Raw genomic sequence first — 27,127 nt, forward strand, 5'->3', positions numbered from 1 at the left:
CACGTGATGTGTGATGCTTGCTATGTCTCCCATAATATGAGGTTTGGTCTGAATGGAAGCCTATGTTTCCATGCAATCGGTCTGTGATCGGCCCATTGCATTAGGCTTCTGTATGATTTAGTGTCAAACGGTGTGAAAATCTCAAATTTGGGGAGCAATGTGTGTGAATATGTTTGTATTCATCTCCTGAATGGCATGTCAAATGTGCTGCTTCTCGATAAGGGGGCTATTTAATCAGATGTAAAGCTCAGTGATAAATAATCCAGCACAATGATTTCAAGCAAGACAGAGCGCTTTTGACGTTTTCATTAACTGACCAGCCAACTTCTGCTTTATGATGGATTAAATCCCCCTCTTTTGGCCTTCGTTTCTGATGAAGTGGTTATTTGATGAGCCCAGAGGAAAGGATTTTGATAGACTGCATGTATCAAATGATATTTAAGTGTATGGATTTTTGAGAGCCAATGATGCTGGCCACAGTCTCGAGTCTATGGAATAATAGGATGTCTTTCATGTACCTTTCCCTTTCCTCTGGGCTCTCTGGCCTTGTTGCTCTAGTCAGGCTGGGCATTTGTCAAGTGTTGCAGCCACCACTCAATTCATTGATGATTCCTAACAACTGGCAACCATTGATGGCTGTGTTGTGTCGTCTCGTCTCTGTCTAATTAATGGGGAATGATACAGTGGTTCAGTAGTGGCTCGGTCTACACTGCTGAACCTCTACAGTTGCAAACCAGACTCTCCCAAATATCTGGCAGAAGCTGACATTGGATTCATAAACATCAAAAATTCCTTGCCCACCAAGGGAAGTCACAAAAAGACACTTACAGGGCTAGCTTAAGTTTGACAGCGACTGGTATTTGTTCACAATAACCTGGATTGAGCCTCAGAACAAAGGTTGTGTTAACCAAAACAAATGTACTGAATTTGATTCAGAATGCTTTGTCATTTTGACATTAAAAAGAAACAGTAAAGACTTTCACATTGTTGCAAGATGTTTCTATTTCATCAAAAATAAAAATCACAATTATCCACAATAATAATATGCAGCAAAAGGTACTCCCAGGTAAAAAAGAATAAGAAATAATAAGAAAACAAAATGGCAAGATGATATGACATGCAGTATGTAGATATCATCATATCATCAAAAAAGTCAGTAAAGTTAAACATGATGAATAAAATATAAAATAACAAAAGTTACAAATCAGTCTATCAGAGTGACACATACTGATTATTGATGGCACAACCTCTGCCTCGGTGCTTATTTTTAATTTGGTTACACAACAACAATAATAAAAGTGATAACTTGGCTTATTAGCTGATGCTTCAAATGTAATGGTAACAATATTTATGAAAATATTTCTGGAATTCCGCTTTCTTGTTTGCATAGTAGCAACTTTAAGAAAAAACTGCATGGCTTGTGTTGGCTTAGTTATGCTGTTGCCGCAGATTCAGAGACCCAGGATGCACCCTGAACTCTTGGTGGGCTGATCATTCCCTTGCTTTCTACCGCACTAAAGAAGGAATTAAATTGCGCTTCTGTGTGGCGATAGACCTCACACCATGAGTTTCTGAAGGCCTGTCGACCAGAACGCCTAGGCTGTTTCTGCCCCAATTTTAATTCTTTCTTTTATCTCATCACTTAGACAATTCAATCTAAGACCATCATAAAAAAAAAAAAGAATTAAAATGGGCAAGTCATTCTGTTGTGTACTGTACTGTATTTGTGTGAAACCAAGTGGCCTAAGCAGTATTTTTGAATAGGTCCCTTTCCCTGCAGTATTTTATGAGTACAAAAGTTCAATTTCAGTATCAAAATTTGATGCAGTATATGCATGTTTTCTCATCAGTCTTAACAAGGTCTAAAACCACGTGTACCATTCCTCTTGATTAGAGTGTTTGAATGTGCAAGATTGATTTTCATGTTTATGACAATGACTCTTTTTCTGACTGAACAGTATTCTGATCAACCCGGGAAATCACGTTAAGATGCAGGAGGGGACACTGGGATTCTTTATCGCCAGTGATGCCAAAGAGGTGAAAAGGTAAATCCATCAAAATCACTTGTGCTTTTGTATTTAATTTTTCATTCTGAAATGTGTAGGGCACACTTAAAGCAGAATGTTCAATTGTTTACTGTCTTTCTTCAGAGCATTTTTCTACTGCAAAGCATGTCATGATGACGTCACAGATCCCAAAAGGATTAAAAAGTGTGGCTGCAAGAGAAGTAAGTACACCCGGCCATCCCTTGCCTCATGTCTGAAGGGAAAGTGTCCGCCAACTGTTTTTCACTTTGTAGGGCACTGCTACGTTGTGTAACATGTCAGATATTGTTGTTTCTCTTGGAATGTTACTTTTTTTATTTTTTATTATTAAAACAAATAAAATAATGTAAATAAAATAATAGGCTCATGTCAGGCAAAAAAAAAAAGAAAAGAAACACTTGCAAGGCAGCAAACAAGTAATGTTTAAAGTTCAGATTTTTTTTTTTAAGTTCAGTTTTGCTTTTCTATTCACATACTATTTGCAAAAATCATTAAAAATAAGTTGTTAGCAAAGACTGTAGTGCTTAAACTTTAAAAGAGCCAATCATCTTACAATTTCACCCCCTCCCCCTTTTTTTTTTTCAACTACTTGAATTTGATGGCTCCCATGGCCTTATAGGATAGTGTAAATCAGATGTGCACTGCTGAATCTTAGCAGAAACAGTAGGTCATCTGAGTATTTTCACGTACTTTTTGATGAATACTGCGACACATTACTCATTTGATGATAGTCATGTGCTGCTATAACTGATTAGAAAAACTACCGTTCAAAAAGAGTAAGAATTTTAAAGAAATGAATGCTTTTATTCATAAAATACTTTACTGAATTTACTGAATACCGTTTACTGTTATCAAAAGTGACTTAAATGGGTGGGGGGGGGGGGGTAAACTTTCTATTCATTAAATAATCCTTGAAAAAATATAAATTTCTACAAAAAGATTAAGTAGCAAAACTATTTTCAACACTGATAATAAGAAGAAATGTTTGTTGTTCAATGAAACCGCATATTAGAATGATTATAATGATTTCATAAAGGATCATGTGACACTAAAGACTGGAGTAATGGCTGCTAAAAATTCAGCTTTGCCACCACCGTAACAAATTACATTTTAAAATATATTGAAATATATTAAAACAGGTGTTTTAAATTGTACTTTTATTTCACAGTGTTACTGTTGTAACTTTATTTTTAATCAAATAAATGTAGCCTCATTGAGCAAAAGAGGCTTCTTTCAAAACATTAAAAAATTCCACCGAATCCAAACTTTTGGACAGAAATGTAAAAAAGATGAGACCAACTGCAATTCATTATGCACATGGATGTAATGGATGTAACTGCTTGCAATTCAGTATGAATTTTTTTTTTATTAAATCTGAGAGCTTTCTGAACCTGCAAAGGCTGCAATGCAACTGAAATGTTCCCAGGTCCAGAAACATAGCAAGGACATCTGGAAAGTAGTCCATGTGACATCAGTGGTTCAACTGTAATTTTTCGAAGCTACGAGAATACTTTTTGTGTGCAAAGAAAACTAAAATAACAACTTTATTCAACAGTTCTTCTCCTCCAAATCATGTATTCCACCATTATCACAAAATGTCACATGGACTGTTTTACTGATGTCCTTACTACCTTTCTGGGTCTGGAAACATTTTAGATACGTTGTTCTCTATGCAGGATCAAAAAGCTTTTGGATTTCATAAAAATGGTCAACGACATGAAAGTGAGTAATTAATGACAGAATTTAAATTTTTGGGTGAACTAATCCTTGAAGTGTGAAAAAAATCTGTCATGTCTAAGACCACAATTATCTACAAAACACATTGCTGCCTTGCAATCACTATAAAAAGACAACCATGCTAAAAATTAGTAGAGCCCCTAGGGTAGGGGTGAGCAAACTTGGCCCTTCCAGGCCACTTTCCTTCAGAGTTTAGCTTCAGCCCTAATCAAACACATCTGAACCAGCTAATCATTGTCTACTAGAAGGCTACAGGCAGGTGAGTTTTTCAGGGTTGGACCAAATCTCTGCAGGAAAGTGGCCTGGAAGGGCCAAGTTTGCCCATCACTGCCCTAGGGTGTTCTTTTTCACTTTGAGAACAGAAAGAATAAGCAGAAAGCAATGAACTGTAGAAACTAGTGATTTCATCTAAAACAGACTAGCTTCAAACAAGAGGCCTAGAAAAGGAGGGATAAAGATGACAAGGTGTAAGAGTGAGACTCTTGAGGAAAGCCAGTCATCAGCATGCTACTGGTGGAGAGAGATACAGATGTAGAGAGGGAATGACGTGATTAGCAGGGCTGAAGAGAGAGGCTGTCAGCTCATGGTGGTGTCAGTAGGAGAGAGGCGGAGGTAATGACACTAGTCAGGTGGAAAAACAAAAGGCAAGAGCAGCTTGGCCCATCCTCGCCAGAAACACAGAAAACACACTCCTTGCTCAGGATGATTTGACCAATCATATCCACCCTGTTTACCCAGAACATCTAGTGCAAGTGCCGTTCGGACGCGCCACTGTCTTGTCCCACTGCCTCAGCCTGGTGAAAACACTTTCTGACAGGAAGTCACTGAAGTAGAAGAGAGATTAATAGCTCAGAGTGTAGTCCACTGTCAGAGAAGCTCCTGCAGACATTTATATCATTTGATAGAAATGTATTTCCTTAAACACCCTCTTAATTATATATAGATACAGCAACACCTAAGTGTTTGTTTTCATTTGCTAATCTTGGCTTGGTGGAATGAAGCAATATTTATGTTAAATAGAGCGTACATTAACATTAATGTTGGAATGATGCATTGTTGTTACATGACCTATATAAGCATTTGTCCAAACCAGTTAGCCACAAGATGAATAATTCAACTTCATTCCCAGTGACCTTTCACTGTGCACACTTAAACAGTTGCCTTTAACGGCAAACCCTTGCTTATTTATTTTTGTTTACATTCATTTTAAATATTTCAAAATTATATGATGGTTCAGATGATGAACTGTTTGATAACACGCAGATTGCCAATTTTGCTCACCAAGGCTGCAGTAGTTTGATCAAAAATACAGCTTAAAAAAAACGTAATATTGTGAAATTATATTACAAATTAAAATAGCTGTTTTCTATTTGAAAAATAAAATACATTTATTTTAAATGTATTTATTCCTATGATGGCACAGCTGAAATTTCCGGATCAGTACTCCAGTCTTAAGTGTCACATGATCCTTCAGAAATCATTCTGATTTGCTGCTAAAGAAAAGAAAAATTCTTATCTATATGCTTAATATTTTTATAGAAACTGTGATGCTCCTAAGATTTTTTTTTCAAGATTCTTAAAAAGCAGTGTATGATTGAAATATTTGTCAAATTAATTTGATCAATTTAAATTTAGTGCTTTTCTTGCTGAATAAAAATATTAATTTCTCTACCCAAAAAAAAAAATTAAATAAACTTTTACACAGTTGATAAATTGTTTTTAAAATCTCTTTTGTTTTCACCCCATGCAAATGTTTTTGATTATATGCACCCTCCCAAAACCAAATGTCACCTGAGAAGAGGCCAGTAGCCTTATAGTAAAGACGATGAGGTTTCCATTGCTTTAATGGAAGTTTGTGTTCTTTTATTTCACCCTCTTTTTGATCATTGACATACTTCTTGATGTATTTCCTTCCTTGCTGCCTTGGAATACCGCCTCTTTATTTAAACCTCTCACTGGTAGTGACATATTGTGAGTAAAAACAGGTTTCCTGTGGCCAGAGTATAGTCTGACTGTCTCACTCTAATAATAGTTATATATATCTATATATATGTTGCATGTATCAGTCTAGCTACTGCATCCCTCCTACGCCTCATCTCTCCACTGTCCTCAGCCCAAAACAATACAGCAGAATGAACTGGCCTGAAAATGACCCAGTCCTGATCCCTACAAACAGGAGAGAACAATAAGGCCACGATCAAGAATGTAATTCCTCCCAAAGATTTACTAACAGCACAATTCTGAAGTCAGAGATTTGTTTCAAAGGTTGTTTGACCCTCTCGAAACTTAAAGAAACCCGAAATGAATGTCATGACAAGTCAAACAAGCCGATTGATTTTGCTACTATTAGTCATGGACTTCACAAGTGCCAAGGGGGGAGGTTAAGTCCACTCGAATCCGTCCCCTAGCTGTCAGAAGCAATTTTGCATGCTGCTGTATTTTCAGAGAGCGGAAAGAGTTCTGTGGGAAGTTCTTCAAATTCTTAGGCTTAACGAGCATCGTCTCCAAAACACAATCAAAACAATCTGGTCTCCCTCTTGCCTACAGCCTCCCCTTTGTCTCCACCGCCCAGCCCCTGTCCAGCCTCTCCACACAACACAACAACCATCGGCAGAATTGAAATGTTCTGCATTTCAATTCCTTTCAGTAGTTGGGCCCTTTTTTTACTCACTGCCCTAGGTGCATCTATCAACGTTAGGCTCACAGTGGTGTTGACCTTTGCTGTACACAACGTTGACCACTAGATGCCACTGTAGTTCTACAAATGAGATAGGAACAGAATGGGAACACTGAGGTCCTTGTAAACCTATTTAGCAAGATTGCTATCAGCCAATGTGCAATGTAGGGTCTTCTCACTTGTCACCTAGGTTTCTTTATGTTGGTCTCCCCAAGGAGCCAGGGTGTTGTTCGCTTTATATCGGTTTACAAATGAAGGCGTGTTTGTTTTAAGTATTTTAAACATGCTAGGCTTCACTGTATCTAATATTACTCTTATTGTAAGTCGAAGCCCAAAGCTATAAGGCTATAACGTGCATAAGTAAAGCTTGCAGATATGTTCCTGTCCATTAGTATTTTAACATACGACGCTGCCTGCTTTGAATTATGGGAAGTTGTAGGGTGAGGACAGATGTTAGGGGTGCTGAGAGCATTCTTGCTAAATCGGGTTGTCCTGTTAAAGAGGCTTCAGTAATTAGGCTCACTGTGTAGTCATGTTCAGTCACTCACATCATCATGTTGTCTTGTGTCTCTTCCGCCCTCCATGTCTCACTGACTAACATAACCACATACTATGTGCTCCGTTGAATGTCAACCCTCAAACTCTGAAGCGACAGATTTCAGCATGAAATTAAGTAGAAGCCCCACTGCTGCATGTTTTCGCATTGCCTTAATCTGTTTCAGCCCCGTAAACGGTCGACCGGGCTGCCGTTTCAAGAGATACGACCACAGTCGCCCCCCTCTGCATGCCTGTTCTCCTTAATTTCAGCTGTTCTGCATGGTTCTATACGAATAACAGTCCCTGAGGTTATGGCTCTAAAGGCCAAGTCATTTACCGTATTATCTTTCCAGCATACAACTGAAATTGGCCTCTTAATTCGGGCTCGTAACCTCAGATGGAAGTCAAAAGCAGGCTTTTCCCTGTGGATTGTTTGCTCTTTTGAGGGTGCCAGACTTGATTATGGTCCGTTTGCGAGGTGGCACCGGGAGAATGCATACCAAGGACTGTTTTTAGTTCGATTCACAGCAATCAAATGTTGCTATAGTCTCTCACCACAGCTCCTTTGAGAACCCCCCCTGTATGTTTGAATCAAATGTGCAATGCATGTGAAAGTATCTTCTAATCGGGGCCCGAAGAAATAACCTATTGGCATGTTACCACACTAATCTCCCAACCAATCCCTGATTGAGCAGAGTTTGATGAACAGAATAGAGCGGCTACGTTAGAGCCTGTAGCATGTTGTGATGCCTATAACCTGCTGCTGCATGATGGGATACAGGTACGTGATCCTCTCTTTTAGATACAGAGGATGTTATCCAAAGAGGTTTTGCTTCTGAACACATTCACCCATTCCTCTCTGCCTGAATGTCCCTTGCCCCAACCCCTGATCATATTGTCATATCTGACCTTTTGACCTTTTATGACATGATCAGCCTTAGGGCACGGCTTGACCCCAATGAGACGACTGCTTCCCGCTTACACAAGCCCTCTGTTAGATGTTTTCTTAGTCCGATTTGGTACGAATCTTCAAATTCGGATCGAACTTCACTTCTGCAGTTTGAACGGAACCAAAAGCGAATCAGAAGTGCATTTCAAGCGGGAGCGCAGCGGTCCATCTGCGGGTCAAGTCTGTCAGAGCTTGCTGCTAAGGCATTGCACTTTTTGTTCCTGTTTGAAAAAGTTACCTACAGACTTCCCTGGTTGAAAAGCTCTTTTGATCCTTGCCATTAACCTGCTGCTTTCCTCTCCTCTCATCCAACACATGACTGTAGCCAAGATGTCCATCTACAAGCGAATGAAACTGGCATGTTGTTTTGATTGCGGGCGCTCTGAGCGCGACTGCTCGTGCATGTCAGGCAATGTACATAGTAACATGGACAGTCTTCAGAGGGCCTTCCCACTTTCTTCTGTCTCTGTTCATGATTGCTCAACCAGTTTACGTGCCTGTAAGTTTGATCGCCAAACCACATGCCGTCCGGTGTCCGTGACCTGTGAGCGTGTGAGTGTGCGTGTCCGTAAGTGCGTGCGTGTCTGTGCCGTGTTTCATGTGCCGTGCCTGTTTCGTTCCTCCATTATTTCCGTATATGTGGCTTATTGGTCGGTACACTAGTACATATTCTTTTTCGTTTGGTGAATTGGTGGTAGTTGAAGTGACGTGGCTTCTCTGTGTTAGTGCTGCAGTAGGTGCAGTAGGACTGTGTTGGCGCATGCTGTGTCAGTGGAGCACTTGTGTGGTGCTGGTGACCTTTTTGCAGTCACTGTTTTTGGTGTTTACACTTTTACATGGCAGGTGTACATGTATCTGTTAAATAACTATATGATGTGCTTTTAATCGAAACATCCATGGGCTAATTGACACTAATGATGTTTTGACAATGTTTTCATGTTTGTGTGACTTTTGAAGACCTTCATCAGATTAAGGAAGATGCAATCAAATGGCTAACTGTTTTTTTCCCCCAGGTTCAAACACTGGAGACCAACAATCCTTTGGTCTTTGAATTTTGAATGTGCTCCAAAGCCATCTCGCCCAGTTAAAAATGTTAGAAACACTGCTCACTTCTCAAGATCCCTTTTGACTTTATTTGTTCCCTGAGCGAAATTGGAAGGAGATCAGTAAATGAAAAAAAAAACAGTCAAACTATATATGTCCAATATTTACTAAAATCATGTTTAATTTGCATGCCAAATGCTAGATTGTGATTGAAAGGGATCTTTAGTGAGATTCTTCTGTTCATAGATTGTAAGTATATACTGGCAATGTCTTTTCTGCTATTCTTGGACAATCATGTTTTACAACCGCAAGCCATTAATGCCTCCACCATTTCCACTGGCTGAAATAAAACCTCTTCCTTCAGCGAAGTCCACATTTAGGTGCAATTGAAAAAACACGTCAAACTCTCCCCCTTTCCACAGGATCTGATCCACCTCGATGATTTTCTCTTAGCCAGCAATCAGGGGAGAAAAAGTCAATGTGCTTTATTTAATGCCTTGTATACCACAGTGGGACTGTCAGGCTCAATGGGAAAGTTAAAAAGAGATCTCCTGACAGGAACTCAATTGAGATGGCGGTGACTCAGGCTATTGGATGAGGTCAGATGACTGAAGCAGTTAGTTGTGTAAAGGACAGCGCCGAACAGGGGTCTTCTCATTAAGCCATAGCAGATGTGAAATACTAAAGCTTCTGTCAATTAGGAATGGCAGCGGTGCAACCTACTATAAAAGCAGGGGTCAGTTCAGGCGATCGCATTTCCTCTACAACTGCCTTCCGACTGTTCACCGCATCAGCTTAGATTAGCATCAAAACCTATGATGAGGTTGACTTTGTGTCTTGTGTTTTGGTCTGTGGTGATATCCCTGGATACCAGTTACTGATCATTACCTAGTTACTGACCTCTTCACGTAGCATCATCCTTCATTGGTTTTCGTTGCTGCCGTTTTTTTCTGAATTGAGTGCATTTTTGCCAAGGCTGACAGCCAATGCCAGCTGCGGCTTTGTTTTGACTCCCTCGCATCGGTTTCGTCTCAGATCTAGCATTACATCTTTGTGATGAGGAATTCACAGAGTTCCTCCATCTGACTTTGATTTCACTCAGTCAATAATGAGTTTCTAATGACATTCTCCGAGCCCGTCATCATGTTATTGACCCTGTTCTGACCATGCGTCTGCCCAACTAAGTGCTCTCTGCTCCTGTTTACATAAAAGCAGCAATTGCTAAGTTTCTATGCACAATTACTTGAAGTAAAATGTGTATTAAATGAAATTATTTTAATTGATTAATTACTATATATATTTAATTTATATTTATTTACTACATTCACTTTATATTGTATTTAATGTTAATGCATTTACATTTTATATATATATATATATATATATATATATAAATTATGCATTATATATTAAATTATATATAATTGAAAACTATAAAAAATGTTAACTGAAATAAAATGTTAACTTTTATTTAAACTTGCTGGCAAAGCAACATTTCTCAATTTAATTTAATTTAACTGGAAGTACTAAAATAACAAACTAAAACTGAAATACAAATTAAACAAATTATACTAAAAATGACAAAAACAACAAAATTACTAAAACTTTAAATTCAAAATGAAAATGGAAAATTGAAAAGATTCAAAATATTGATAAAATATATCTCAGTGATAATTTAACTATGGTGTTTATATATTTAATATGTACATTTCTTTCTGTATAGTTTATTTTAATTTATATTTGTTTTGTGGCCCCAAGTAATTTATTACCTTTATTAAAAAAGCCACAGTGGCTACAAGTTCCATTTGAATTTCTATTTTACGCCAGTTTTCCCGCAAATTATGATTTTGTTATTTTGAACAGGTGGGACAAAAGTGCTGCCTTACGTATCTTATTTTTGAGTTATTGTCTGACTTTTTGCATACATTTTCACAACTTCCACAACTAAACTGTCGATTTAGTGGCACTCTCCGCTAAATTGCCGATTATGTGTTCCCACACCCCAAATGGGTTAGAAAGCATAAATATCACCACATCCCTGCGCTAAGCATGATATGGTGGTCTTATACCTGCACAATATAGTAGCCAGTTATTGCTGAAATAAATACTACTCCCCTGGATGCAGTAATTTTGCTGAATGCATGAAACGCGTGGCAGTAAATGCACTCTGTCTTACAGAAGTAATGTTCCCTGATGGGCACTTTCTCGTGCACTTTTTGTTCTGATTCTGTGCTTACATCACTCAGGATGGTAATGCTCCTTCCTGCCAAAGCCAGACAAAGAATTATTAGTATGAAAATGAGATGCGTGAGAAGTCGACACTATGTCTTTCCTGCTCTCTTTTGGCTGCAGTCAAAGCCCAGAGAGTCGTTGACAAGGAGTTGGGAGCAATGGAACACTCATTATAGCTCTGGTGCACTGCACACTATTAAGAAGAGTTTGTTATCTCTGCAGGTGCAGGCTTTAGGGAGCAAATATCCTGAACAAGTGAGCTAGCTGCCTCCGCTCTAAGTTACAATGACAATAACAGTCCCTCCGCTCCACCTGCCGAGACTTATCCCCTCATTACATGAGCTTTAAAGACTCTCAAGGTGCTCAGCATCACAAAGGGTATTAATTCCTTTTTTGAACTTATGAGCCTTCACTAGGAAGTTTCCAGCAGGGCAATCCTAGGCATGCCTGTTTTGTAAACAACAATCGCCTGGCACACTGAGAGAGGTTGCGGCTTTTTGGTGTCTTCAGGGCATTTTTTTTCTCTTCTCTTTTTCCTTTCCTCCTGCCCTCTCCGGTTGGTTGTGGAGTTTGCAGAGGATGTGACGAGCATGGCAGGGCAGGGCGGCGCAGCCCAGAGAGTGGATCTTGTCCGCTCCTTGCAGGGTGGAACTCAGCACCGTTGGCTCTTATGCAGCCTGACATGAAAATTATGTTTGCATTTTCATTTCCCCAGCTCAGCTGGTGTGTCATGAAACTCAACCTGACAGTTCCTTACCACCAGGCAGGAGCAGGGCCGGTCATCCCCTCCACCGTGTAGGACAGATGCTAGCCAGAGAGTCGGCCGACTCTTCCTGCGCCCGCAGATCGCAAGCGACATATGCCAGGACCGGCACGGGGCTCCTGCTTGAACGCTTGTCACCGCCCCGCCCTGGGCCTGCGCCGTGACCTTTATGGCATCAGATACAGTACTCGGAACGAAAGATGAGACTTTGCAATGAAGGGGCAGCAGTACAGATCAGCCTACATGCATCCAAACACATCCTGCAGTAGGATTGTCTGCAACAAATCCGGATATATATGCAATATATGACTTAAAGTCAACACGAATTCAAAATTTACGCTATTTACCTGCTTAATACGCATTCCTTGTCTTATATTAAATGATTCCGTGCTCATTATTCCAATGACAGAAATAGTTTGGCCTTATGTTTATTCAAATTGGCCTGATTTTTCCCTAAAATGACTTTCCAAATTTTCCAGGTTATGTCATTTAGGCTGCACAGGCTATTGGATAAAAAACATCTAAATAGCAACCCATTCAGTTACCAATAGATCTGCTCAAGTCTTCCCCTACATTTCTTAAATATTCTTTAGAAAATGTAATTATTAAATATTGATGTATTAAAATATTATTTAATATTGAAATATATTTGGTAATTCTTTTCAAGGGGTTATATGATGCGTTTTCAAGTTTTCCTTTCTCTTTGGAGTGTTACAAGCTGTTTGTGCATAGATGAGATCCCTAAAGTTGTAAAGACTAAAGTCTCAAGCCCAAAGAGAGATTCTTTATAAAAGTTAAGACTCGTCCATCCCCCCCTCAAACAGCTCATTCAAACATGTCCCCACATGTCTACATCACGATGTGGAAATATTTGCGTAATGCCGCCCAAATGTTCACTCAAAGAAAGAAGGCATGGTTTCAGTAACCGCAGTAGTGTTGATGCAGCCATGTCAGGGAGACGCTGTGTGTTTCTATGCGAAAGCAAAAGCACTTTATTTGGGCTTCCGAAAGTAGATGCAATTAAGAATCATTGGTTAAGAATTGTTTCCAACACAACAGCACAATGTTCAAATTTATGCAACGCATTTTATGGACGAGAGTTTCGTGAACCTATTAGAGTGCAAGGCTGGCTATGCACGAAGGCTATTTCTAAAAAAAAAACGAAAACAAAAAGACTTTGCTATGACAATCTGGCGCTTCTGAATCAGTGACTGTATTTTTGTAATTAGTTCAAGTATTTGCTATTGACTGTTCAAATGCGGAGTTTTGTGCGTAACGCGTTGTGTGTGTGAGGGGAAGAGGGCCACATCACAGCGGAGTGTACAGCCCCTCAGAAATAGTCTTAACCGCGGCTTGTATACTGCAAAGCATCATCACTGTGTCTGTCACGCGACTCTGTTCCCCTTTCGGGCATGAACTGATGGTGAAACTAACTTGAAAGCTGAAGCTTGCGATTATGGTAAGGGGCGTTACATTTCCGTCATGTGCTTGTGGTGTTCGGCCAATCACAATGCACTGGGTCAGTTGGCCAATCAGAGCAGACTGCACTTGTTGGAAGGAGGGGCTTTGTAGAAAACAACGTGTTTGAGAGAGGCGGGGCATAGAGAAACTACAATAATGTATAGTATTTCAAAAATAGTGTTTTCTGAACATTAAAGCATGTCAACATATTCTGTTACACCAAATACACAAAATAATGATCTTTAAAATAGCATCATATGACCCCTTTAAAATATTACAATACTTCATATAAATATCACTAATATTGTTTCACTCAGAAATACACCACATTACAGAAACAACATCAATTCAAAACATCAATTCATGTTCACTTTAATGACTAATTTTGTTTGCTTTGTCACAAGTTTGTAGCATATAATAATCTTGATTCTCCCAGCAGGCCATGCCTACGGTTTGGCGTTCATCTGCAGTTGACAAGATAGTAATTACCGATCAAAAATGATCAGCCAGCAGCGTTTCATTTTTACAGAAGCAATTATGTGATGGGAAACATCTGTAATTTGTTGTTTAACTATTTGCTTAAGCCTCAAGATTGCTAACATCTGTTTGATCGGTTTCACTGGTTTTCATCAAATTGAATGTCAAGGATAAAATGATGACTTATCAAAGCGTTCTCTTTTCTCCAACCGAACTCCAAATACCATAATGATCGTTGTGAGGTTGGTCGGATTTAGCCTGTATATTCGTCATAGGTCTTTGGACGGGAATCCAACATTTGACTTTTAAAATGGATCCGTGCTGTGGAAACACTGAACAAGCAGCTTGATTTTCATCGCTTCATTTAAATCCAGTCCCTCCACCAATAATCTCTTTTATTTTTTTGTTTCTTTAATCATCTCCTGCTTATATCATTATTTTCATCAACCTCTTTGCTTTAACTGCTGTTAACTTGACTTTCCTTCCTCTCTGTCCTTGTGTGAGTGTGATGTACTGTCTTTCTGCTGTCTTTCTCACCTTCATTCTCTCTCTCTTCCTCTCTGTATCCTCTCATTGGTCTCTGTGTTCCCCTCAGCCAAATATAAGTTTAACGGATGTGTCAGAACACGTAAGTGTACTTCTCTGTTTTCCTCATTCCCTCATTCGTTCGTGCAACCTGCCTGCTTTGGCTCTTTGCTTTTGATTTTACCCCCACTAGCATTACAGCACAAAAGCTGCCATCCTCAGTTCTCTGTAGATTACTGGGGATTGATGGGAAGGGGGGCCGTGATGACAGTTTCTCAGCACTGGGTTCTGGTCAAATGCATCAGAGGGGCTGCTCAACTTTAAAACGTGCATGAGAAAGGTCAGGTGCTGAATAGAGGGATCCATATGAAATCCAGATGTTGCATAAAGAGCTCTGTGTCCTTGCGAGGGATGATTGAAGAGCTAGAAATGCTGTGAGGTATTGCACGTGTTTCTGTGTTGTGACGCCACCAACAGCAGATGGCGCTACAACTCCAGGGAAAATGCGATCGCCTGCGGCAGTCTGGGGTTCGGTTCACAGCTGAATGTTTTAGGAAAACGAGTCGCTAATGAATGCCGAGAGAGCTTTTGTTTCACTGCTGTTAAGTTTCATTTAGCATGTAACCTGATGTATTTGTGTAAATGTTTGGCAGAAGTGATCATTTAGTTTTTACAAGTTTTTTTTTTTTTTTAAGTTTTGTTATATTTCTGAATCTGAAAAAAATCATCTTAAGTGCAAATTTATTTTAAAAAAGTATAACTATTTTAATATAAATAAAATTATTCTAATATTATTAATAGTTCGAAGAATTTAAGGTGATTAAAACGTTACAATGTGTATGCATGCCAAATTGACTTATGTAGAGCAGCCATAAAATTAGATAAAGTTTTAAAATGCTTTCTATAATTGAACAATGGCCTTGATAAGAATGCACAATTGCGGCTCGTCACAGGATTTGCATTTCGTAAAGGGACAGTTGCCGTCTGGATTACTGTAAATCCACAGTGAAAGTGCCAGAGCGGATGTTCTCTGTATAATGCTACTCGTGTTTGACAGGGGCCAGATGAATCCAGGAGTTATCTGTGGCGGCCTTTAAATCTATGCGGCAGCTGACGGCAGAAATAACCATCTATTTATTGCTCTGAGCAAGGTTTGGGGAGCGGGCGGAAACTGTTTTTCCACTTACACCAGATATTGGTTAACCTCTTGCCTTTTATGTAGATATCATTAGGCTGGAGTCTTATGGCTGGGATGGCAGGCAGTGAGCTTGATAACTCCCCGTGTGTAACACTTTAGGTCTCTTATACACACCGCAGACTCCTGTCTGTCAGACTGCAGATTGTTGTTATTTTGCTGCTTTTCGCGGCTTAATCGAAGACATTTTCGCGTATTGTGTGAAGTATTGATTTTCACACATTTTAGATGTTGTTTCAACACGGCTTTGCCGTATATTGAGGCAGAACATAAAGAGATTGCTGTGTTCCCTTGTGTGAGCACATCTCTACCTGCACTGTGACCTGATTCGTTGTGACGGTGATCAGGAATAGTATGTTCGTGCTTTGTTCTGTCTTGTCGCAGAGCAGGCGGGGAAGAAAGTGCTTCTAATTAATTAATGTTTATTAGCAATGGAAAAGCAAATGTCATATTGAACATTTCACCTAAAGCGCTTGCCAAGTGGTTAAGTAGTGTTTAATAAAACTGAGGGGTCATCGTCAATTATTCAAATATGCGGCAGTTGCCTTTATGGCACACAGATTTGTGGATCTGTCTGTAAATGGTAATCGAAGGGGGAAATAAATGGCACAACAATGAAAATCATGTCAACTAGTATTTTCATACTTAAATATTTATGTGATTCTCATGCAGCTCAGTGATAAATTATGAATGCTTCAATGTTTTAATCATCATATATTTAGTTTAGAAGCACTAATGGCGTGTGCTTTTAGGTGACTTTTATAAAGCAATTTTAAATCTTATAAAATACTTTCTATTTTATTGTTATTTTTTTAACCGGGGATTGTTTTTAATTTAAAGCCTCTTAAAATATTAGGGAATTTGACCTTTTTATGACAAGTTTAATTCAGGTTGTAAAATGTCATGTGGTGTGACTCGCCAAAAGCTGCATGATATTCACATGTTAATAATACATGATAGATAAAATAAATAAATAAATGTTTTTTAAAAATTAAATTTGCTTTTTGTATTTTATCAAAAAAATAATTATATATATATATATATATATATATATATATATATATATATATATATATATACACATACATACACACAGTATATATATATATATATATAAAATACAAAAAAGCTAATATTAATTTCAAAGCTTTTTGAAAATAATGTAAAGGATGTGTATACTCACATTCAAGGTGTAATGAAAATGTTGATTTAATAAAAAATGTAATACATCAATACATTTAATTTTTCCATTTTTAGACTCATTTAATTTAAATGCTTCTTAAAAATAGTATGAATAGCATCAAAGCTATATGAAACCAACATGAATACCAAAAAAAAAACATTTTCTAAAAACTCGGCACGTTTTACAGATTTGTTTTAAATAAATATATATTATTTCCTTTTCTTTATTCACAGTAATCTCTCCTTGTTTTTGTCTTCCACTGTTTGACAGTAAAGGAGGAAGTTACACCGACTTTTCAAAAGCGCTCAATCAAACTGGCCAACAGCATGGCTGTTCCCAACACTCTTCCCAGTGTGCTGCCAGTTGTGGAGTGCTCCACCACTGCCATACCTCTTGTTAATAACCGTAAAGGAAGTCTTCTCCCTCTGGCGCCGCCCTCACAGCCACACCTCAGCCTGGCTGGTCTGAACCGGGCCCGCAGCCTGCCCGGAAAATACCGCTACCGCCCCAGCACCTTGTACTCCACGCTCACCCCCACGCACTGTAGGTGGCGCCTTAAGACGCATTAGTCAGTGCTGCCGCAGACAACCCCTTCCTCCTGCATGGGACCCTGCAGTCACTGCTGCATGCATGTAGAGCAGCTAGTGGCAAATACACTAAGTGCGCCCCAACACTAAGTGTGTGTATGTAATGTGTATAACCAAAACTGCCATCGAAAGAAGTTCCAGTATAGCTACGTTACACATCAGTATGTACAGTGGGGTTCAAGGCCACTATTTAAAATAGTATTTTTTGACAAATTTGTTTCATTTATGTATTTTGAAAAAAAATTTCATTAAATATTTTCTTTTTTTACGTCTTTTATTTGATTTTTTTCAGATTTAAATTATATTTTTAGTGTTGTCTCAGACTTATAGACCTAAGCCAGTTGGCCATGGGCAACCTAAGTTGTACAAATAAAGTGTACAGAATTATAGTTATTTTAAATATTTTTTCATTACATAAATATTTCTGATTTATTTTATATTTTATTAATTTAACTTTTTGTCTTCTTTCTGGTTCATTACTATGTTTAAATGATTTTTAAATGGTCTCGGACTTTCAGAACTAAACCAATATATTTTTCCTTTCATATCTTAAATATTTCATATTATTTTATGTAATTTTTTCCACACCATTCCAGGTTTAAATGTAATTTTCAATGTGGTCTCAGAGTTTTAAACCTAAGCCAGTTGTTATGAACACCTTAAATTTTACAAAGTGTCCAGAATTATAGTAAAAAGGTGCGGACAACTGAAACGAAACAAACCAAATTTTTTCTGTTATATCTCTGTTATGCGTTAAAACATGCTTCAGCCCGTTGTCTGTCTGAAGCAGAGGAGACAGATGTCTAGCTCAATTGTTCTAATCAGCGACATAAAAAAAACGAGGGCTATAGCTGCCCGTGGTATGGAACAGCAATCACACTTTGGTGGGCTGATCCTATTTTGATTGAGGTTGTAAAAGTGCCGTAATGTAATTTGGAACAAGCAGAGACTTGCTGAAATGGCCATGTTGCAGGTGGAGTTATTTCATTGCTAAGCCTCTTACTGAAGGGCACCACTGTAGCTCGTAAATCTCCGCTGCCTAATTTGGAGGAGCAAGGGCAGGAGAGAGCGGTCTGGCCTAGCCAGGCCACTCGCTCAACAACCATAACACGGAACAAAGGGCCACTGCACCGCCATCTTATCAGTAGTGATATTTTTTAAAGTTGATTACTGTCTCACATTGCTCCTTCCACAGTGTAATTGCAAATGTCAAGCACTGGCATTTGGTGAAGACACAGACAGTGTCTTTTTGTTTAATTTGTCTTTTTTCATTAGAACAATTAGATGACAAAGGGAAATCAGAGACCTACAAGTATATGCGTCTGCAGTATTTGTCTCTAATATTTTGCTGTGCTGATGAATTTCTAACAGAGCCACACTAAAGCAAGCTTGCAGTGTTTTAGAGTTTGGGTTTCTGTTACTAGTTTGCCTCTAATACAAATCAGACCATGTTGGGTTCAGTATCGGGTATCATATCAAATATAAATAAAAAGATGGATAATATAAATATAGCAGTTGAGCATATTAAGTAATTTGCTAAATGAAAAACGTGTACTGTGGTATACTTGGAAATTATACATAAAATTCCAGGAGAGAAAATATTGAATAGTTTTTATCACAACATGTTGAACACTTTCTCCCCAACTTAAAGGAACAGTTCACCCAAAAATATGAGAGGATAAATTTTGAGGAAATGTACATGCTTTTCTCATCCATACAGTGATCAAAGCTGTTAAAGCACCTTAAATAAAATAAAGCTCAAATTTAAGTTGTTCATTTTGGCAGATATGGCAACTTAAGATACAAAGGCCAGAATTTGATGCTATTTGTAAGAGGAGCATGCACATTTTTTTTGCACATGTGTTCCTTAAAGGAGTAAGTCATACAGGTTTGGAATGACATGAGAGGGAATGAATGATTTTTAGGGTGAACTATGCCTTTAAGTAAAGCTATAGTTTTTTTAATATTTCACCTTACTATATCCATAACATCTCCGGCGAAGCTTTAACACTCGCACATGATGTGTTTCTAAAGCAGAGAGCTTGTGGCATTCACAGGCCCCTTAGTAACGTCCTTCTGGAGAGGCGTTTCAGTTAGAGAAGGCTCAGTTCAGGGTGCTTGTTCAGCGCTGAGAGTGCTTGTGGTACGGGGGACAGACTCACAGCGGAGCCATCACTCACGGCTCTCTGAGTGATGAGGATTGATTTTGCCATGTAGTCATCCATTAAAAAACACACAACAAATTACTCTTCTTTTTCTTTTTTCTTCCCCTCTGTCATTGTTCGAGCTCATGCCCTCCAAACAATGACAGAGAGGTAAAAGAGAGTTTGATACGGATGGAAATAAATCCACACACACACGCACATTGCTCAAACCAACTCTTTGAAAAGAACATTCATGGAAAACAGGGTGTAAAACTTAATGGTTGTCCTTCAGGTCTGTACTTGCCTTACTACTTTTGTCCATACTAACACTGTTCTCTTTCTATTTTTGGAGGTCTTCACAGATTTGAGTGTTTTTTGCAATGATTGATTGAGTGTTGGCTTTTGTGTTCTTTAATATGTCATCTCCAGCACACTTTACAATCCCAGCTGTCCACAGTCTGACACTCTTTGCATGTGTTTGCAGTCGAAGATGAGCATCCATCAACACTGTCACCCAAAAAGAAGCAACGCAACGGAGGCATGCGAAATTCACCCAACTGCTCACCCAAAATGATGAGGTAAGACATTGATTTCAAGACCCTCCCTCCAGCCTTCAAAAGGAAAGACAGGACGGATGGTGCTGGGATGGTGGGAGTAGGAGGAGTGGAGAAGGAGAAAGAAAGTGTGGAGGGAGAGAGAGAGGGAGAGGGAGGGGAGAGCAGGCCTTTCAGGCCGAGGCGTTTGAGCTGTCAGCCTGTCAGCGGTTAATGATAGAGCTGAAATATTTCTGTCATGAAAGCAGCTATGAAAAGCTGTTTGAAAAATACTCTTGCTTTAAAGTCTCAGCTGTCATCTCCCCCCCAGTCCCGTCCACATGTAGTTCTTAAACAGCGGTGGCACTAATGACGGTGTCAACCAATCAGAGACGCCAGCATGGTTACTTAGCCTCAGGGCTCTTCATCTATTGTGGGAACCCCTGTGAGGCGTGTTTTTCGTACTTAAGGCCATATGTGAAATTTATCATTGCAATCAAAAATGAATTCAAATATTACCTTCCTTTTATCCTGTCCGCTGGAATTAGAATGCCGCTAATTGATTTTGACTGATAAAAGGACTTGCTTTCCGCCCATGTGGTTGTAAAAAATGTAGAGACAATGCCCTCCATTGCACGTCGTGGAGCGAGAAAGTGTTGCTGAAGGTTTAGAGGAAAGCACAACCTTCTGCAAAGTGATAGCCAACATGTTTGACTGTATGTATGTTTGTGTTGCAAAAAAATTGCATTGTTTTATTTATTTATATATATATATATATATATGTATATATATGTATATATGTGTGTGTGTGTGTGTGTGTGTGTGTGTATATATATATATATATATATATATATATATATATATATATATATATTCTTTTATTATTATTAAAAAAATTTTTTATTGTAGCAATAGTTGTAAAATGTAACATTTAATTAAAATTTGTTACATGAGACAGCAGTTTTATTTTCATTTTTTCAATGCAATATTTAATAATTTTTTTACGTATTGTATTATACATTTAAAAAGTAAGGGATTTTTTTGCTTTATTTTTACTTTTCATTTTTATATTTAACATAATATTGTATTACTTTTTTTCATTTGTGTGCCACCCACAAGGCATTTCTCTGTATAAAGAGAAACATTTGACATTTCCTCAAAGGCATTTCTCTGTAGCTTATAATAAGTACCCCAGACAGAGGTCTCCAACATGATCTCCCCCCCCCCTCAAAAAAGAAGCAATTATGTCGAATATTACATACTGTAAACTGTCAGCCCTGCAGAGGATCTCGCCCTTTAGTCTGCTTTCCAAGTGAAGATGATCAATGTTCAATTGTTTCTTTTCGCTCTCGGTTTTAAACAATAAACTGTGGAATAATAAAAAAAATAGCTTTCAGCGATCGCTCAGAAGGATCTTTGGTTTTTATCCCTTAACTTATAGCAAAAAACTGTTTTTCTGAGCAGATTTGAAGGTCCCCGTTTGCCATGTAATGTATGCATAGACTCTTTGATCTACAAGTGATAATAATTCTTGGGAGTTATTTACCCTGGTTTGAAACGCTTCAAAGCGGTGTCAAAGTTTTCTGTGCTTTAGGGTGCCTTTGTGTTCAGCTGGCTCTTGGGTACTGGATGACAGGTCCTCTGTTCTAGGTGTAAGCTTTTTCAAGCCAGAGCCCTGCAGCGAAACATCAAAATTACCAAAGACAGACCCGTGGACTCCCTCAACCTGTGCCCTCCTTGTCAATATATTACAACATTCATTAAATACCTCGCCTTTACAAGGTGTGTTTTATGCACAATGAAAAGCGATTGTTTGAGGGAGCCTTAGGGATACTTTATTCAACAGGCAGGAAAGGGAAAAACAGCCAGTGTATACCGTATCAAGTATGGTTTTTACAGGCTTCTGCGCCTCCAGGCCGTCATAAATAAATAATGATCAACAGATTGGCTGTGGGTTTTTGAAAAGCATGCCTTTGTCAGTTTGCATGATAGGGAAAATTTTCAAAGCGAGGAGTTGCTTTCATAGGCTGCTGGAGAGGGATTCTGGGAGCCAGTGACTGCCGAGTGATGCGCTGGAATTGCTGAACGCTGTTTGAAAAGCAGCTCGCCCGGCTCTCAGGGCAACTTCTGTTCTCTCTCGCTCTCTCTTTCCCCAAATGCACATCTAGGATGCTCCTCTGGACATACCAATTAAATGGAGAACTTTCTGTCTCGCTTACGATACCTGCTAGTTTCCTATAAAGTACTCCAGGCCTTTTATTTTCAGATTAAATGTCTCTTTAAATTGAGTGTTTTTGGCCTGGTTGTTTGCAAAAATACAATCAAGTGGAAGATGCACTAACGTTCAAAACTTTAATTCTTGTTTTTGAAACAAGTCACTAAGGCTACATTTATTCAATTATTTGGCAAAAAAAGGTAAATACAGTAAAATCGTGAAATACTATTACAGAATAATATTAAAATAACATTATTAAAATAGGTATTTTCTATTTTAATATATTTTAAAATGCAATTTATTGTGTCTCAAAGCTGAATTTTCAGCATCAGTACAGTACCAGTCTTTAGTGTCACATGATCATTCAGATATCATTATAATATCCAGATTTGGTGCTCAAGAAACATTTCTTCTTATTATAAATGCTCTAAACTGTTTTTGCTTTCCGTATATATATTTTTTGAAATGGTGACACACAACCACTCAAATGATTGGGCTAAATGATAAACTGATAAAATGTACCAATAATAATTTCTAATTAGCATTTCAGAATGATTTCTGAAGTATAATGTGACACTGAAGAATGGAGTAATGACTGCTGAAAATCCAGTAATATAATAATTTGAATAATTCCAGAATTTTATATTTCAAAAAAAGTGTATTTATAATATCTGAAATATTATGCAATAACAAAATCACACTTAAACACTTCAAAGGAGACACAACACATCTAATTGTGGGAAGTCACAATGCATTTGTCGGGTTTCCTAGCAGCAGCGAGTAACGTCAGATGTTTTATTCTGGAGTGGTGTGGAGCGTTGGATTGTGCTTATGACTGGCAGGCGGCTCTGACAGCGGGTGAGAGATAGCTATCTTGGCAGAGGTGCACTGCGCCAGTCAGTATGTTGAGGGGAGATTGAAATGACAGAGGTCCACAGAGTGAGTGGTGAAACACGCGCCACATGATGAAATATTCAGTCGGGGTGTAAAAGCACTAAATGCTTTCACTGTTATTAGCACCTGCACACAACCTGATATCATCTCATGCAAGCATGCTAATTGACACATTTCTGATGTAATATTTTATCAGTCAAGCACAGTTGAAACTGCATGTCAGAGGATCGTGTAACTGAATTAACCTGCTTAGAAAGGTGAGGGAGAAAAAGAGTAATTATGAGGTTTGTAATATGACCAGAATTTCCACATTCTTACTTCCACACATCCATTATTGAAGTTTGCATATGCAGTATTTGAATTTGAAATTTGGCTTCAGATGTCAGTGCAGTTATTTTAAGTTTAAATTTAAATCTGACGTTATGCAAATATAGAAGGTGAAGCAGAGGTCCCATCATTCATTATTAGTGTGATTAACAAGGGGCTAATGCAATTTACAAACCTCATTTAGTGCTGTGTTAATTACAGCGTGTTACAGAACAAGGCGTAACAGGCACGCTTTTATATCGTCAGTTAAATTACATCACATGCATAAGATTAAATAATGCACCCTGATGTTAATGAATAAATAGCTATTCATTGCATTGATAAATCCTTCAATTTATTGAACGTCTTTTATACTTAAGCTTCAGATCTTTGTAAGAAGTCTTATACAGTAAATCCGATCAGAAAAGACTGCTTTAAACAATATATATATAGGCTTTCATGTTTTTTGTTTGTTTAAATCCTTTGTAAAAAATGGTTGTTAATCTGTGGATGATATTATCAGCAATAGCTGGGTTGAGCAGGCACAGAGAGAGAGCATGTTCCCCTGCAGCCACGTCTCAGAGATGGGGCTTTGTTGTCTGCCCTGAGGCCATTTCCTCAAAGGCAGCCTTTTGGCCTGCCTCAGGTCCGGTAATGTGCTGCACAGTGGGTTTTAGTTGACAGGTTTTTTTTGCATTTACAAGAGTTCTGTGGTTTCTCTAAAACTGTGGTTTAACAGCCAAAAAGGAAAAAAAGTGAATCATGCTTTTTTGTTATTTTTATACCAGTATATGTTATCAGTATATGACATTCACAGTATGTTGCACCAGTAGTTGTACAGTATTTATGTTTTTTTATTTTTATTTTATTATATTATTTTTGGTGGTGCTTCCACCTCTTGCAAATAAAACGGTGCCTATTTTTTGTGCTTTAATGTTCATTTTCACAGCACTTACAGGGATCACAAACTGGTCTGTTGACAGTCGTTAGGAAATATGATGGCTACACAATTAGACATTTAAAGTCATTACAATATTAATGAATTTATATTGTCAACTAAATAATTACAACTAAATCATTACAAATATGTTGTAAATATTTAATATACATCACACATCCCTAGTTGTTGTTCTAATTTACAATTATTGGACCAATCTAAGACAATATATTTTATCTGCATAAAATTGTACAACAAATGACTAAATGTTTACGCAGATAGCAGATGTTAGTTTTCTGGTTTTAAGAATGTTTTCAAAAAAATTAAACATCACATTTGCAATAATTCATTTAGAGTTGTTTTTTAAAAAAATTTAAGAATGTTTATATTAAATATTTTAAGAGATCCTTTGGTTTATACATGTATATATTTCTTTATATATATTTATTTTTCTCTGTATGGAGTATATTAAACGTGCAGACATGCCCATGTTGAATACAACCACGAAATCTGTATTTGAGGCAGAGAATGCAACAATAACAAGCTCAAAATGGCATTCCACAATTTTTTTAAGTGGCCATTCATACCAAACATCCCCAGACCAGGCGTCAAATGAACATGACCGCACATTTAGTTTGTAAATTCAGGTTTTCAGTTGTATAGTTCTGCTACCAAGCTGTTCAGAAAGCTTTCAGTGGGGTTGAATGTGAGCTGTACCCGAGTGCTGGAACTTCCTTCACGGTCAACATGCCCCCCAGATCAGCTTCTGCAGGACGCGCTGATATAGGTTAGCCTGTTTGGAGGTGACACGCTGCTGAAACATTAATGGCCTTCAGTTTGGAGGAGCAAAATGTGATTGGGCAAATTCCTAAAATATTTAAAGTGCGGCTCTGTTAAAGCTTTTACTGTTGGACGCATCACGTCAGGAGTGATGCGGAGTAAAAGCCGGTAATTGGCATTCCATTCTGGTGCCACTCAGTCACTGAAGTGCTCCGGCTCCATCTCTTCCACTCCAGTGCTGTCACCGGCGCGGACGCTTTGATGACTCCGCATTCTTGGCAGCCCGGAGAGAGCTGCCGTTATGATGGAGTCCAATGCACAAATTCAATCTGACAATGACAAGCCATGTCAGCACAGGCCTGTTTACTGCTTATTTATTGTCAATAGATGTCTGGTGAGATGTGCTGAAAGTTTGTCCTTTGACAAATGTCACAATTAAGCCCAGAAGATAAATTCCCACTGTCACTTTTTTTTTTTACTAACCTGCATTTGCAAATAAGGGCAAGCGTACATGTTTTCTTCTCACACGTTTTCTCCTCCTTATGCTCTATTTCAGACACGACCCTCTACTTGTTCCGGGAAATGAGCAGATTGAGAACATGGATGCTAATGTCAAAAGATATGACTCTACTGGAATGTTTCACTGGTGTCCGTCCAAAGAAATAGAGAAGGTCATTCTGGTAGGTATCTTCATAACTGTAGTGTTATTGCCAATTTGAATGCGTCTTAAAAGTGCTTTACAAAATTTTCAGGTTAAATACAATCTTTAATCAGTCAAAAACATCCAAGCACCACCTAGTCGCAAGAATGTCGTGCCTTTTTTTTTCAGAATTTAGCACATTGACAAATCTTAAGAACTGTAAATGACCAAATGTCATGTTTTTATTAACATCCTATAAAATTCATCCTCAGCACTATATCACCCTAAATAAATCAGAGCAACAACTAAAATATATATACCATACTAATAAGATTTAGAAATGATTACAATGTAATTTCAAATTTTTTGTTTCCTACCAGTTAAACGCAATGCAAAAAACACAGAAACTGTTTGCATTGAATTGCATTTAATTTAAAATTGAATCAAGTATTATTAAAGCTTGCAATCATGAAATCTGAATTGCTAGGTAAGCACAATTTATATATATATATATATAATTTATGTATTTACACAAACAATAATTATACAATTTACAAAAGTATTGTAAATTTGTCTAGTATCACAAGTAAGCACGATTTTACTGACATCACTGACTCCTCAAAGTGTAACGTTTTAAATGTTTGAGGAGTGTGACATTCATTTCACTCTTGTGTCTTGTTCACAGTGAACTTACAGGTTTGCACATTTAGAACCACAATAACATAATTTAGATACAAGCAAACATTAATTGTGTTTATGAAACTAAAGGGAAATTTTAGAATTATGCATAGGTATGTTTATTATTAGAACATGAATGCAATTTTGAACATTGTATTTTTCCCCTATGATCGAAGTAATGAAAAACATCACTAACCTTTTTGCTCATGTTATGCATTATTTGCCTTGAACACAATGAACTGAAAGTCAATATTTTAAGGTCAACTTTTACTAAATGAATTGAATTTTGAGTATACTAAACAGATGCATTTTACTCACTGATAATGTGCTTGAACATGCATAAATGCTGTTGCATTTTCTACAATGATATTTTTCCTCTCTTTAATTGTTGTTGTTGTTTAATGTGTTTTTCTCACAATTTCATATGGTCTTATTCAAACTTAATTGTTATTATGTGATTACATTTCAATCAATTAAATACAACATTTACAGTTTCTGCCCTTTTTCATTTTAAACAATATATAAACTACTCCTGCAGCTCATGTTGTTTTTGTATGGATGGCAGTAGATGAGCTCTTATTCTATTCT

General features: G+C 37.9%; 1 protein-coding gene across 5 annotated transcripts in view; it reads left to right on the forward strand.

Annotated features, from left to right (window-relative positions):
• The window catches only part of LOC306882603 (calcium-activated potassium channel subunit alpha-1a), a 210,135-nt gene that overhangs the window by 164,582 nt on the left and 18,426 nt on the right, over positions 1-27,127 (forward strand). For 3 of the 5 annotated variants that reach the window (XM_079437328.1, XM_079437329.1, XM_079437330.1), the window contains exons 17-20: positions 1,959-2,045; positions 2,151-2,227; positions 20,041-20,134; positions 25,778-25,901. In XM_079437328.1, coding sequence (XP_079293454.1) covers positions 1,959-2,045; positions 2,151-2,227; positions 20,041-20,134; positions 25,778-25,901 — 382 coding nt within the window. Of the gene's footprint in view, positions 1-1,958; positions 2,046-2,150; positions 2,228-14,517; positions 14,551-20,040; positions 20,135-25,777; positions 25,902-27,127 lie in introns of all 5 variants that reach the window. The other 2 variants (XM_079437326.1, XM_079437327.1) reach the window with 1 other exon arrangement.

This window comes from Barbus barbus (assembly GCF_936440315.1).
Source record: "Barbus barbus genome assembly, chromosome: 16".
Lineage (NCBI taxonomy): Eukaryota > Metazoa > Chordata > Actinopteri > Cypriniformes > Cyprinidae > Barbus > Barbus barbus.